The 12,019-nt window shown below is 38.2% G+C and overlaps 1 protein-coding gene and 1 long non-coding RNA gene across 3 annotated transcripts in view; one reads left to right on the top strand and one right to left on the bottom strand.

The window, feature by feature from the left end:
* Window position 1: 1 nt before the first annotated feature.
* On the top strand, window positions 2-257 carry LOC123976050. The gene is made up of 2 exons (XR_006826228.1): window positions 2-113; window positions 183-257. It is a non-coding gene; the product is annotated as an uncharacterized LOC123976050 (long non-coding RNA).
* Window positions 258-9,089: 8,832 nt separating this feature from the next.
* The window catches only part of LOC123976908 (tRNA-dihydrouridine(47) synthase [NAD(P)(+)]-like), a 10,556-nt gene continuing 7,626 nt past the window's right edge, over window positions 9,090-12,019 (bottom strand). For both annotated transcript variants that reach the window (XM_046059303.1, XM_046059304.1), the window contains exons 13-16: window positions 11,103-11,178; window positions 10,379-10,567; window positions 9,476-9,604; window positions 9,090-9,360 (exon numbers count right to left, since the gene is read on the bottom strand). In XM_046059303.1, coding sequence (XP_045915259.1) covers window positions 9,288-9,360; window positions 9,476-9,604; window positions 10,379-10,567; window positions 11,103-11,178 — 467 coding nt within the window. In that variant the 3' untranslated portion in view covers window positions 9,090-9,287. The remainder of the gene's footprint in view (window positions 9,361-9,475; window positions 9,605-10,378; window positions 10,568-11,102; window positions 11,179-12,019) is intronic.

The following is a 12,019-nucleotide window of genomic DNA, read 5'->3' as shown; positions in this document are numbered from 1 at the left end:
TGATGAATGTGTTTGGGTTTTTTTCCTCCCCCCTGTAGATCTATTTCATGTGCTCTACAGAAGTGTGTTTTGAAGCAGATAGGCCATGTGAACAACGGTGCTTTGATGGAAAGGTGAGTCTGTAAACTATGCAAATGTGCTACCAGCTCAGTTTGAAGTCTAATCAATTTCTTTTCTTCTAGGCACCATAAGGATGCTGCAGAAGACTTATGAAGATAAAGGGGGGGATGGAATAAATGAACCATTTTATAACACAGTATACCTGGTCTTGTGGGTTTTTGTTAATGTAGACTTGTAAGTCTGTAAATGACTGGGATGAAACCACATTTCCCTTGTGAAACAGTGACATTGTTCATAAAAGGACACTGTTGGTGGAGTGATCTTCAGTGTTTTGATCAAGGTTTGAGCAGAGGAATCTACACTATGTATATATGTAGATAAGGAGGGGGGAATGAGAATGCAAATCTCCATAAGGGATCAACGGAAACGCCTCAGAATAATGCAGTAGTTCAATACCAAAACTACATCCTCCAAAATTTAAAAATATTTGGATGATATATGGCTCGAGAGCTGAAAGTGATATTGGGTTGTGAATTGCTTAAGAATGTTGTGCTATATTACTGTAACATGACAAGGGAAAATGCAACACAAAGACAGATCAAGTTTTGTTAGTGGTTGGACATTGTTGAGAGACTGCACGAAATGAAAGACTGACTTACGTTCTGAGAATTCAACAATTGGGACTTTAGAGAAAAGTGGACTGCTTAAAGAACCAATCACACACCTACTAAAACCTTAAGTAAAGTTTAGAAAGATGCGTTTCAGACCATGCAGCCGTAGTTACTAAGGTAAATGTTGATGACTGCACATTGATACAATAAGTTTGCCAAAACCAAAAAAGAGGGGGTATAATCATTACATGGAAGATTGGGAAGAGAAACGGCTTTATTGGTTTAAACTATTTCTATCTTCCTATAAAATTGTATTGAAGCGGTGTGTAGGTAAATTGTGAGCAAATTTGTTCACATACTTGGTTAATAAAACTGATTCTAATGTTGTTGTTTAAACCAGTGGTTCACGTCAACGACCCCTACACTGACACAAGTTAGACCCCATTTGATAAGATTTTAGCTTTTAGATGTTTTATTCCAGAAAGTGAATGAAGTCAATTACCAAAATAGTCATGCATTCAGTCACTATTACTTATGGATGGAATTATAGTGAAAATGATTCCCCTTTTTGCTGGGGACAACCTGGGGGTCCCCAGACCCCACTTAGAGAACCACTGGTTTAAACCACACGTACAAGGAATTCTGACTCTTGTTTTTTTTTTTTTTTTACAACTGCTTACACACATTTTCAGAACTGTCTCCTTTTTTCACACACACACAATTCCCAAAATTGCACACAAAATGCAAAATACCTTATATCTCCTTCAAAATAAAATGCGTAAGGATTTTGTGTGTAAGGACTTAATGAGGGATAATGCAATGTACTTATGCAGAAACAGACATAGTAGAGTATACAGTTTTAATTGGGAATATGAGATAAATGTTAGTGTCATTTTGTAAAGGGACTGATAATGAAACGTTCGACTTATCAGGCTGAGGGCTGAAGTAATTTCCTGTTTTCAGGCAAAAGGCACACCGCAAAAAAAGTATTACTGTGTAGTCTTAATGATTAGGCTGCTGTAATCTATGACTGTTTTCAACAGATGCTATAATGTTTATTGGAACCTCGAGATGTTTCTACGTGTCATAATGTTGACAGACATGTCTCTGGATTGTGAAGATATGATCTGTTGCCTTTAGTGCCAAAAGCTGTTCTGCAGCGATCACAGCTGAAACAGTGGACAGATGATGCAGCTGTATAACAGGTCGTATTTAATTCACGTCTCTTTAAAATGACGGCTCGGAGGAACGAACATCTCATTTCGTTAAATGCCTGTTTCCTGACTCCTCTCTCCTCGCGTCTCCTCCTGGACTCCAGGAGTTCGCATCTCGGGTGGGAGGGACTAAGAAGTGCCGCAAGGAGTCGAGGGTCGAGGAGGCAGAAATTTGTAACTTTATTTTTGTATCCTGATTACGTAATGCCGTTACATGTAATACGTTACTCCCCAACCCTGGCCCTGGACCTCACTGAAATAAAAGAGAACAGACACTGGGTCATCTCGTCCACACAGTAAAATCAGCAAACCCAAATTAACACGGTCAGAGTTGATTTTAACACTTTTAAAGTGTCTATGGGTCCACATCAAAGACTGTTAATTTAACTATTTTTGGAGTGTTGGTACCTTAACACTAATTTAGTGTAACTTTTGAATCTTTTTGGAGTTAAAATTGATCACTTCTTAACACCAACCGGTTTTAGTTATATATAACACTTTTGTGTAGTGTTGGACATTAACTCTCTCAGTGGATCATTTCAAGTGTTAGCCCCGTACCATTTTAAAGGTGTAAACACAGCTCTTCCATATTCCTAAAAAAATACTTGGATTATAAAGTTTGTGTGGTGGAAAACGTTTCCCCAAGTGCAGGTTAATGTGTAGCGGCCTTGACTTAACTCCTCCCCTGGCCAACCTCCTTATCAGGCTTAGGCTATTGCTGCATCTTTCCTTGACCTCAATGGAAAACGTCATGAGGTCAAGGAAAGATGTGAAGGACACCATCTCCACATTTAAGAGTAGGATTAAGACGTTCCTCTTTGATAAAGCTTATAGTTAGGGCTGGCTCAGGTGAGTCCTGAACCATCCCTTAGTTATGCTGCTATAGGCCTAGACTGCCGGGGGATTTCCTATGATGCACTGAGCTCCTCTCTCCTCTACTTTCTCTCCCTCTGTATGCAACCTCATCCCATTATTGCATGTTACTAACACAACTTCTCCCCTTTCCGGTAGTCTTGTGCTTTCTCGTCCCTCTCCTCTCTCCTCCTATCACTTCCTGAAGGTGTTTCTGGCTCTGGAGCTGTGGAGTCTGGATCTGTGGCTGCGGGTCACCTGCTGCCCCCGTGTTCCTGCTCGACACCCTCTGCTGCAACGACTATTGTTGCTAGTCCTGTTATTATTATTGTTATTATAATCATTAACATTACGACTGTTATCATTAACACTACTATAAATTTCTGTACCATTTTTCATTTAGTCTATAGCAACATCACCTTTACTGTTTGAAATTGAAATTGAATTGAAGGAGAATTCATAAGGACGACCTTAGGAAATTAGGAAAAGACGACTCAGAGAATCCGACTGCCCTTTGGGCGACGTAATTATGCGATGGTGGATGTTACTGACAGACCTGCCTTGATGAAACTACAATGTTCTGAAGGTGGACTACGAAAAGCGCATCTTTGACACTGCACTCCGTGTTGTTTTAATGCAGGCCATCTAAGGGTGGACAATACTGTGGAATATCACTTCATTACCAATAGGCCTATAGCAAAAAGGCATATACGATGGGTCACCAAATAATGGACAGGTTTGTCACATTGAGAATGCTTGCTCACACTCACCCTCCTGCCCACCCATATTTATCAACATGAATCCCAATTATTGTATGTAAACATAGGGTTTCCCACAGAATGACAGCATAACTGTGGTGAGACAGAGAAAGGGAGCGACCGAGCAGAAGAGGGTGCTGAGCAAATAGCCTATATGCACTGCCCGCACCTCTGTAATGATATATGATTTTACCCATTTTAAATAGTAAAAACAAAAAATAATTAAAAAATCAATATGTGGCGGTGTAGTGGATCAGCCAGTGTTGTTTTAATTATTTTATGCTATTATGAGATTTGAGATATTTACCCCCCTACAGACAGCCTGACCCAAGTGAAAGGTTTGCTTTCCCTAAGTGTTGTTTTGGGCAGTTAGATCGTAAAACTTACCACCTCTGGTGAAGCTGAGATAAGACTCGATACCCTGACTGTTAAAATGACAATATCAACACTAACCAGAAACTAACTTTCTTCTGAACAGCCTATCAGAACTCTTTTGGAAGGAGGGCAGGAAACCCTAAACTGCCCCTCCACACACATAACCATAGCAACTGACCTTCCTCTTTGTTTAATTACCTCACATCAAAAGATATTCTCATCTTCACACACAGATGTGAATTGGTAAGAAACTCCAGAACACCAGATTCCTTTGTGGGAACAAGAATATTGTCTCCTTGTAACTTGCCTATTACCTTGTTTAATTAAATAATCTTTGTTAAGTTACTTAGCAGGTCTCTCCACTCCATTTGAGTAGTTATATTACCATGTTTTTGTTGTTGAAAAGAAGAATCCATAAAGAAAGTTAATTTGCAGTGTTTAACCTTCCTCAAAACTCACTGATATTCCTTTTATTTATGTTATACTAATGCCATGCTTCAACACCGTTTTATATAGTTTCTTGTTAAAGAACATGATACAGAAATATTATCCTGTGCTACTTAATTAGTTTTCCAGCTCGAATTTAATGTTAAATAACCATTTCTTCCCTAGTGAGAGGGTCAATTGTTCTCTCGTGGGACCAGTGTCCCCCTAGAGGACAAACTAAGTATTACATGCCATCGTTCTGAAATGCCGCTTCTACTGTATAATTGTATTACTCTGTACTTATTTGTTCGTAATCTGATGCCATGTTTGTGTAACTTCCTTATATTCTCAAAATAAGAATGTGTAATAGCCAATATTATCCAGGAAATATTGAGTTAAGTCTCTTTCATTCTGAAATCCTGAAAATGTGTTTACTGGTAATGTTAACCATTCTAATATTACAACGACTAAGTAATTGTTTTCTTTCCTTTTATCGAATGCTTGAAACCAAGAACGGTATAACCGTTTGACATCTAAGGTTACATTGTGGAGAGGTATTTGATTAAAATACGCGCAAATAATCTTTAGGACCATATTAAAAGTTAATGCACCGAAGCCTCCTCCTGAGACCGGAAGCCAAGCCCCCTGGGGACACGCCCCAAGGGGCCAGACAAACAACACAGCGGAGCTCTTTGTTACTCGCTCAGCGGCTCTCGGCACGCGCTCAGCGTGCTCCCGTCTCCTAGCATCCTAAGGGTCTGGCCCAGCGCCGTGATTTGATGTAGTTCTCTTTGTCTTCCAGCAAACTTTCGTTGAATTTATCTTTTTCTTTTGTTTGTAAAGTCACCTTTACAAACAATAAATGTTTTACATCATCAATTCAAGAACGACCAATGAAAGCTTTATTTCGTCGAGTTAACTCACTCTTCCCCACGACAACAGAGTTAGTTACGCAAGCAGTAACAAAGGACAATCAAACCGACAACCCGAGCCAAGGATCAATTCCCTGGCAGAGAAAGCGACCGGCCAACGGCTTGTTAAGCCGTCTCAACCGAGAACGCACAAAACTCAGCTAGCGTGAGGCCGCCGACCAGCAACCCGGCTGAGAGAAACAACAAGCAGTAAGAAACCAACAGCATTTGTGGTGGAGTTGATGTCCAATAGTCTTTTAATCCATTAGCTTTAATCCTTAATCATTCCAGCCTAAAACTCCTAGACAAATTAAACCGAGTTAGTATCATATAACGTGCGCTTATTAGTTCTCTTCCTCCCTATAAATCAAATTCTCCCCACAATAGAACAACTCAATTTACACTGAACTCCACTACATTCTCATTGTTTGCATTCTGTCTGTTTAGCCATTGTTTATTTATTTGATGTATATTTAACCGCATTTATATCGACCTTTTGGCTAGCTAATAAATTTCCCTAAATTACAGGAACTGTGTGTGTATTGTTTAGCTCCAGGTCACTGTAACGGAGGAGTTACGTCCTTCAGTATGAGATTGACTGACTGATTTTATAGAAATGATTAAGCAATTACTACTAACGGATCACTAGGAATAATTGTGTAATTATTAAACCCATAACGTTACCTAGGGAGTCCGGAGACCCTGGGCGAACTGAATTTCCGGTGGTGCCCGAAAACGAGGATTTATGGATTAATATTTCTGAAATATTAATATTCATCATTTGTATTAAAAACCATAGGTAGACATGCTACAGCGGTCAGCATTGATAATGTGGCAGGCCGCCACAGATCAATCAATATGAGGGAAACACTGAAATAATTGTAATTTGTACAATAATAACTGTAAGGTGTTAAGGGTGTCAGCGTCTATGACTGAAGTAAAATAAGGCTAATTAATGATATTGCTGAAGGCTGGCAATACATAACAGTGAGGCTACGCTGCAACATTATCCTCACTTTGATCACGTTACAAGACTAGTAACACAGCTCGCATGGGTCTCAGTTATTGTTGGCAGTTTAAGATGTGCATATTAGCAAGTTATGGCATAAGAGAGAAAAGGCTTAATAGCCAATGGTAACTTACATGGTGATCAACATTCTTTATCCGTCATGGTCCGTGATTTCTTTTTTGTTTTCTATTGTAGAAAATTCATAATAAAATGGTGTTGAAACAGCATTAAATTAGGCCTACAACAAAGCCTAAATAAAACAAACCAAAAGAAAGAAGGAAATTGTGAGAGTCTATTCACGTATCTCAAATGTGCGTCTGTGTTGCAAGGATTTTGCTAAATGTGTTCAATGGATTTTATCGTTTGAGTTTGAGAACGTACATTGCCTTAAATGTTGCCGCCGCAAGGAATTGTGGGACGGCATTCTCTCCTTTCCTTTCATTAAAGGATTGCCCGGTGTACCCTATGCTAAAGGAGATATGAAAGGAAGCATTGAGGCACCTTTCCTTAGCTTTTAGAGAATTCGACCAGCTCTTATCATGGCCGCCACTTAAATACTTCCGGGTCACTTCACTCAGTTAGGAATCTTCCTAAGCAAATAAGACACCTGTGTTCCCTTGCTTTCCCTCTGTTTCCTGATCTGTCCCTGCTGTGGTTGTAGTTGGTGTTTGTTGTCCAGGTATGTGAAAGGAACAGGGACACGCACAAAAATTTTGGTTGGCAGGGGCTCAAGTGTAAAAAAGGGCACTTCTCATAAGTATAATTTTTTTTCAAACAAAACATTAAATCTATTAACACAACTCTAACTTCCTTCCAATTTATTTTAATTTCCTCACACTCACGCAATTGTTTAATACTCAACATTTTTACTTTTCTACAAAATAATCAGTTCACAGAGACCATGGTCTATTCACTAGGTTTATCACAGGAGCAGGCAACAGCAAAGGAAACTATGCCACAATGTGCATGTTTTCTATGCTGCTAATTTAGAATAAATGACTCCACCAAGGAGAGGGATATAATTTCATTAATAATTTGTTTATTTTTCACAAGGAAATAATTGGAATACATAACACTTCCAAAATTAAAAAAAAAATCTTCATACTAAACTGTGGCATTGGGCAGCAGTCATATTTAAAATAAATGTTATTTAAATACATTTACTTTTTGTTTCACAAGCAAGATGCCAAATGAGTAGCCTTCAGCTTCATACAGCCAAGTAACAGAATTCTGAATTGCCTGAATACATTAATGTATTGATCAAATACATTATTATTGTTGCTGTTATGTTGCACTTACCACACACACACAATTATTGATGGTGATGTAGTAGGTTGGAAATGCTACATGTTTAGTTTTATGTAAACAGACACCCCCCATTTTTTTGTTATTATTGATCTATCCTAATACATAAGTCATAACATAAAGGTATGCACTTACTCGTCAGTAGATGGTGCTCTGGTAATGCTTTGGATCAAGTAGGGAGACTGCAGCTACAAGCTCCCCTCATGCGCAGCTCAGAAATAAACGATCTCTGGCTTGAGAAAGACACCAACTTTGGTCATCTCTCTATTAATCCACAGTGGCTACACAGTGCTCCCTAGCCTGTGTAACCTTTGCTGCAGGTCCAGATTACCCCTAGGTCTGGTGCCAGTAACAGTGACATCAGTGGCTGCTTTTTTGATGTATCAAATACTTGTCATGCAATAAAATGCAAATTAATTATTTAAAAATCATACAATGTGACTTTCTGGATTTTTGTTTTAGATTCTGTCTCTGAAAGTTGAAGTGTACCTATGATAAATTAGACCTCTACATGCTTTGTAAGTAGGAAAATCTGCAAAATCAGCAGTGTAACAAATACTTGTTCTCCCCACTGTATTTGTCTTTTGTTTAATTAGCGGTAAACTTGAGGCACTGGTAGTTTAGTCTTTTGTTCATCACCTCCACACAAGCCAAGAAAACACTGTGCGACAGGGAAGTTGTATGAAAACAGGAATAAATATACATATTCATTTATTTTTCTAAAAAGCACCCCTGATTGAGGAAGAAAAAGGGCATGTCCTGAAGCATTTACACACACCATACATATACATATATATACACACACTTAAAGATTTGCCCCCTCGCCATTTTTAACTGCTACCTAAGTCACTTCATCCTGGTGAAGTCACACTCAGGACCACCAGCAGCTCAACTCTGACGCCAGCCATGAATCAATGGGAAGGCCCTCCTGGACACTTTTTGAAATCTGGAAATTTTTTCTTAAGTTTAACTGGAATTTATCTTTCAGACAGACATTTTGAATAATGCAAGCATGTTAGAATTATTGGAATTATTTTATTTTTTTTAAATACCATGGATATTGCTTGTTATACTTTTAATCAACACAGGGGTTTCCTTTGGGTGCTGCATTATATTTGGAGGTGTCTCTAATATTGTCATTGTCTTCCTCATGTAAAGTATGATCATGTTTTTTTTTTGTTTTTATCATTAAAATAGATTAAATACAATATGAAACAATCTACTCTCCATCTCAAAAGTAGAATCAACAGCTCTGAGTAAAAACCATATTGCAGGCATCACACAAATACATTTTATCACAAAGATGTTGAATAGATTAAACTTTACAGTTGTATCTAATAAAGGGTGTCATTAACATTTAAATGATTCATTTCACTGACTGAAATAATTAAACTCAGCTTGCTTTCATTTCAATCACCAAAAGAAAAGCTTTTTGTAAACAGCTATGATCAAATGTATTTCACAGAGCATTGCTGGACTTTTATGCTTTAAAGTTCTTCCATGATGATGGTTCAGATATCACACCTTTCAGCCTCTTTAACTGGAAGAAAAATGTAAAATAAGAGAAATTTCTCGGGGAGGCAAAAGAGTTTATTCTTTCAGTACAAGAACACAAACACCCATATAGTCTACTACTGCAACACAAGTCAAATAAGCAGACTATTCAATAGTCTTTATCATTTAAAACAATAATTTCCTTTCTTTTAATCTTATTCTCTAGAGCCAAAAGAAAAACCTGCTTGTTTTTTTAGTAGTGAAGTAGAAATTCACTTGTAGGCGTTGGCCTTATGTTTGGGCAAAAAGTTGAAATTGTTCGGTACAGGTCCAAGTAGCATTTCACTGGAGAGGGGATAAAGTGAGAGTTTATAATAAGTAAATATATCACTTTAGCAATACATTTTAGTGTTGCTTGATTTTGAATGATACTTGCAGATTAACACAGTTTTCTGCTCACCTAATCCTGACCCAGTCACCAACGTTTTGACTGGCCATCAGTGACTCCAGATAGTTTCTGCCCATGTAGTACGGAGGTCTCTCATTGATCTTCTGAGGCACTCGCTCTAACAGACCCACTGGAATATATCTGAGGGACAGGGATGGGACATCATCTTTATTTCCTCTCCAGTTCACTTTTCATGAAGTTTTCAATATGAAAGCCAGATAATGTTTGACAAGTTCTTTGCTTAATTTCTTTTGACCTAATTCACTGAGTGGTGCTGTGACAGAAGAGCATCCCATGTTTCCTAACAGGGATGTCATAGATCAGATTTAAGTTTAGATTTCAGTTTAAAACATTCACCATATATTCCTATTCAAGCAGCAGATGTGTACTCTGTGAACCCAGGATATAAGTATAGCAGCTTTATATTTTAAGTCCCATCTTGCAGCCATTTGGAGCCACTCGTATATAGTCCCCTCCAAAAGTATTGGAATGGTTAAGGCAATTCCTAAATTGTTTAACACATCTAGATGTGAATACTAGGAAATAAAAGCTGAAATTCTGAACTCTTGTCTCATACTCATCTTTTGATCTTAAACCCAAATGTCTTCAGTGAACAACAAAAACAAAGGAATACTTTTGGACGGGACTGTATAACTTTTATAACTGCTGTTCTTTATTAATATCAAACTCATTTTGGAAAAAGTATCAGATATCCCCACAGACTCAACACTGTTTAATGAGATGACTTACAACACCATGACTAACAGCAGGCCTACTATTAAAATACTGTTATTACCAGTATAAACATACTGTTTCAGTCTGTTTCAGTACTAAATTAAAAACAGTAATGAATAAGGCTTGTTCATAGAAGAAGTAGAAGAAATACAATATACTGAAGTGCATGTCATTGCCTACCTGCACATGAAGGAGAGCCACTCCAGCATAAAGGTGCGGGTCTTCTCCACACCCCTGGTGTCAGAGCCCCAGTGCTCCAGGCCGAAGTTGCTGAAATCCCTCAGTATGTCCAGTCGCTCACTGGACGAGATGTCCCAGTGTCTGCTCTCCTTTATTTCAGTGAAGATCCAGGGCTTAATGAGAGCACCTCTGAAGAAAGCCAATCAGAACAAAAGTCAAACATACAATGCTTATATAACATTTTATTTTACTGTCAAATTCAACTTTACTACGTAAAATATTGGGATACTAAACATATTGTGGAGTTATTCCTGTGGTTGGGCACCACAGACACCACACATGAAGCTACAAAGAAGGCATTAAAATAAAACTGAAATTTAAAGTATCAAAGCCTTAAAGGGGTCAATATCCAAACGTATATGAAAACATTTTTAAATGACCACTGATTTCAAAAAGGGTCAAATTTATGTATGCCTGAACTGCAGTCCAACTGGCCAAAAAAAATAAAAATAAAAAAATAGTCTGGGTGAATAATGCCAAAACTTATGACTGTCAAATAAATATATTTCAATATTTATTCCAAAGGTGGCAGACTTTCTTTTCTAAAAGTGTCCTACTGCTCTGAAGGTTATGGGTAGACCACAAAATAACTTGACTTGATTTATTCGGTTATGTGTTTCAATATTGTGTCTCAGCTGTCTGTAATAACTTGAATGGGACCAACCTTGCAATCATAATACCAGAAACACCAGTCTCCCTCGCTTTCATGGCATCCTCATAGGACAAAATGTCTCCATTACCTTGGACAATAAAGACAGGTCACCTTAGTTCATCTCATCATCACAAAAAAATTATTGTTCTACAACCTGTGCATGATTTTACAACCTTGACATTTACAAATTGTATAAATGGAGTTTTGTTCCCCCCCCCCCCCATTAGAGGAGGTTGTTTTTCTCATCTTTGTTTACCATTGCCCCCTATTCTGCTGTTCTGTTCAATTTGCAGCTACATTCTTTATACAGTGGGTACGGAAAGTATTCAGACCCCTTTAAATTTTTCACTCTTTGTTTCATTGCAGCCATTTTCCAAAAATCAAAAAAGTTCATTTTATTTCTCAGTAATGTACACTCAGCACCCCATCTTGACAGAAAAAAACAGAAATGTAGAAATTTTTGCAAATTTATTAAAAAAGATAAACTGAAATATCACATGGTCATAAGTATTCAGACCCTTTGCCGTGACGCTCATATTTAACTCAGGTGCTGTCTATTTCTTCTGATCATCCTTGAGCTGGTTCTACACCTTCATTTGAGTCCACCTGTGTTTGATTATACTGATTGGACTTGATTAGGAAAGCCACACACCTGTCTATATAAGACCTTACAGCTCACAGTGCATGTCAGAGCAAATGAGAATCATGAGGTCAAAGGAACTGCCTGAAGAGCTCAGAGACAGAATTGTGGCAAGGCACCGATCTGGCCAAGGTTACAAAAAAATTTCTGCTGCGCTTAAGGTTCCTAAGAGCACAGTGGCCTCCATAATCCTCAAATGGAAGACGTTTGGGACGACCAGAACCCTTCCTAGAGCCGGCCGTCCGGCCAAACTGAGCTATCGGGGGAGAAGAGCCTTGGTGAGAGAGGT

The sequence above is a fragment of the Micropterus dolomieu genome, linkage group LG09 (assembly GCF_021292245.1).
Source record: "Micropterus dolomieu isolate WLL.071019.BEF.003 ecotype Adirondacks linkage group LG09, ASM2129224v1, whole genome shotgun sequence".
NCBI classification, from domain to species: domain Eukaryota; kingdom Metazoa; phylum Chordata; class Actinopteri; order Centrarchiformes; family Centrarchidae; genus Micropterus; species Micropterus dolomieu.
Note: the sequence above shows the minus strand (reverse complement) of the source record. Positions and strands in the feature narration are given on the sequence as shown.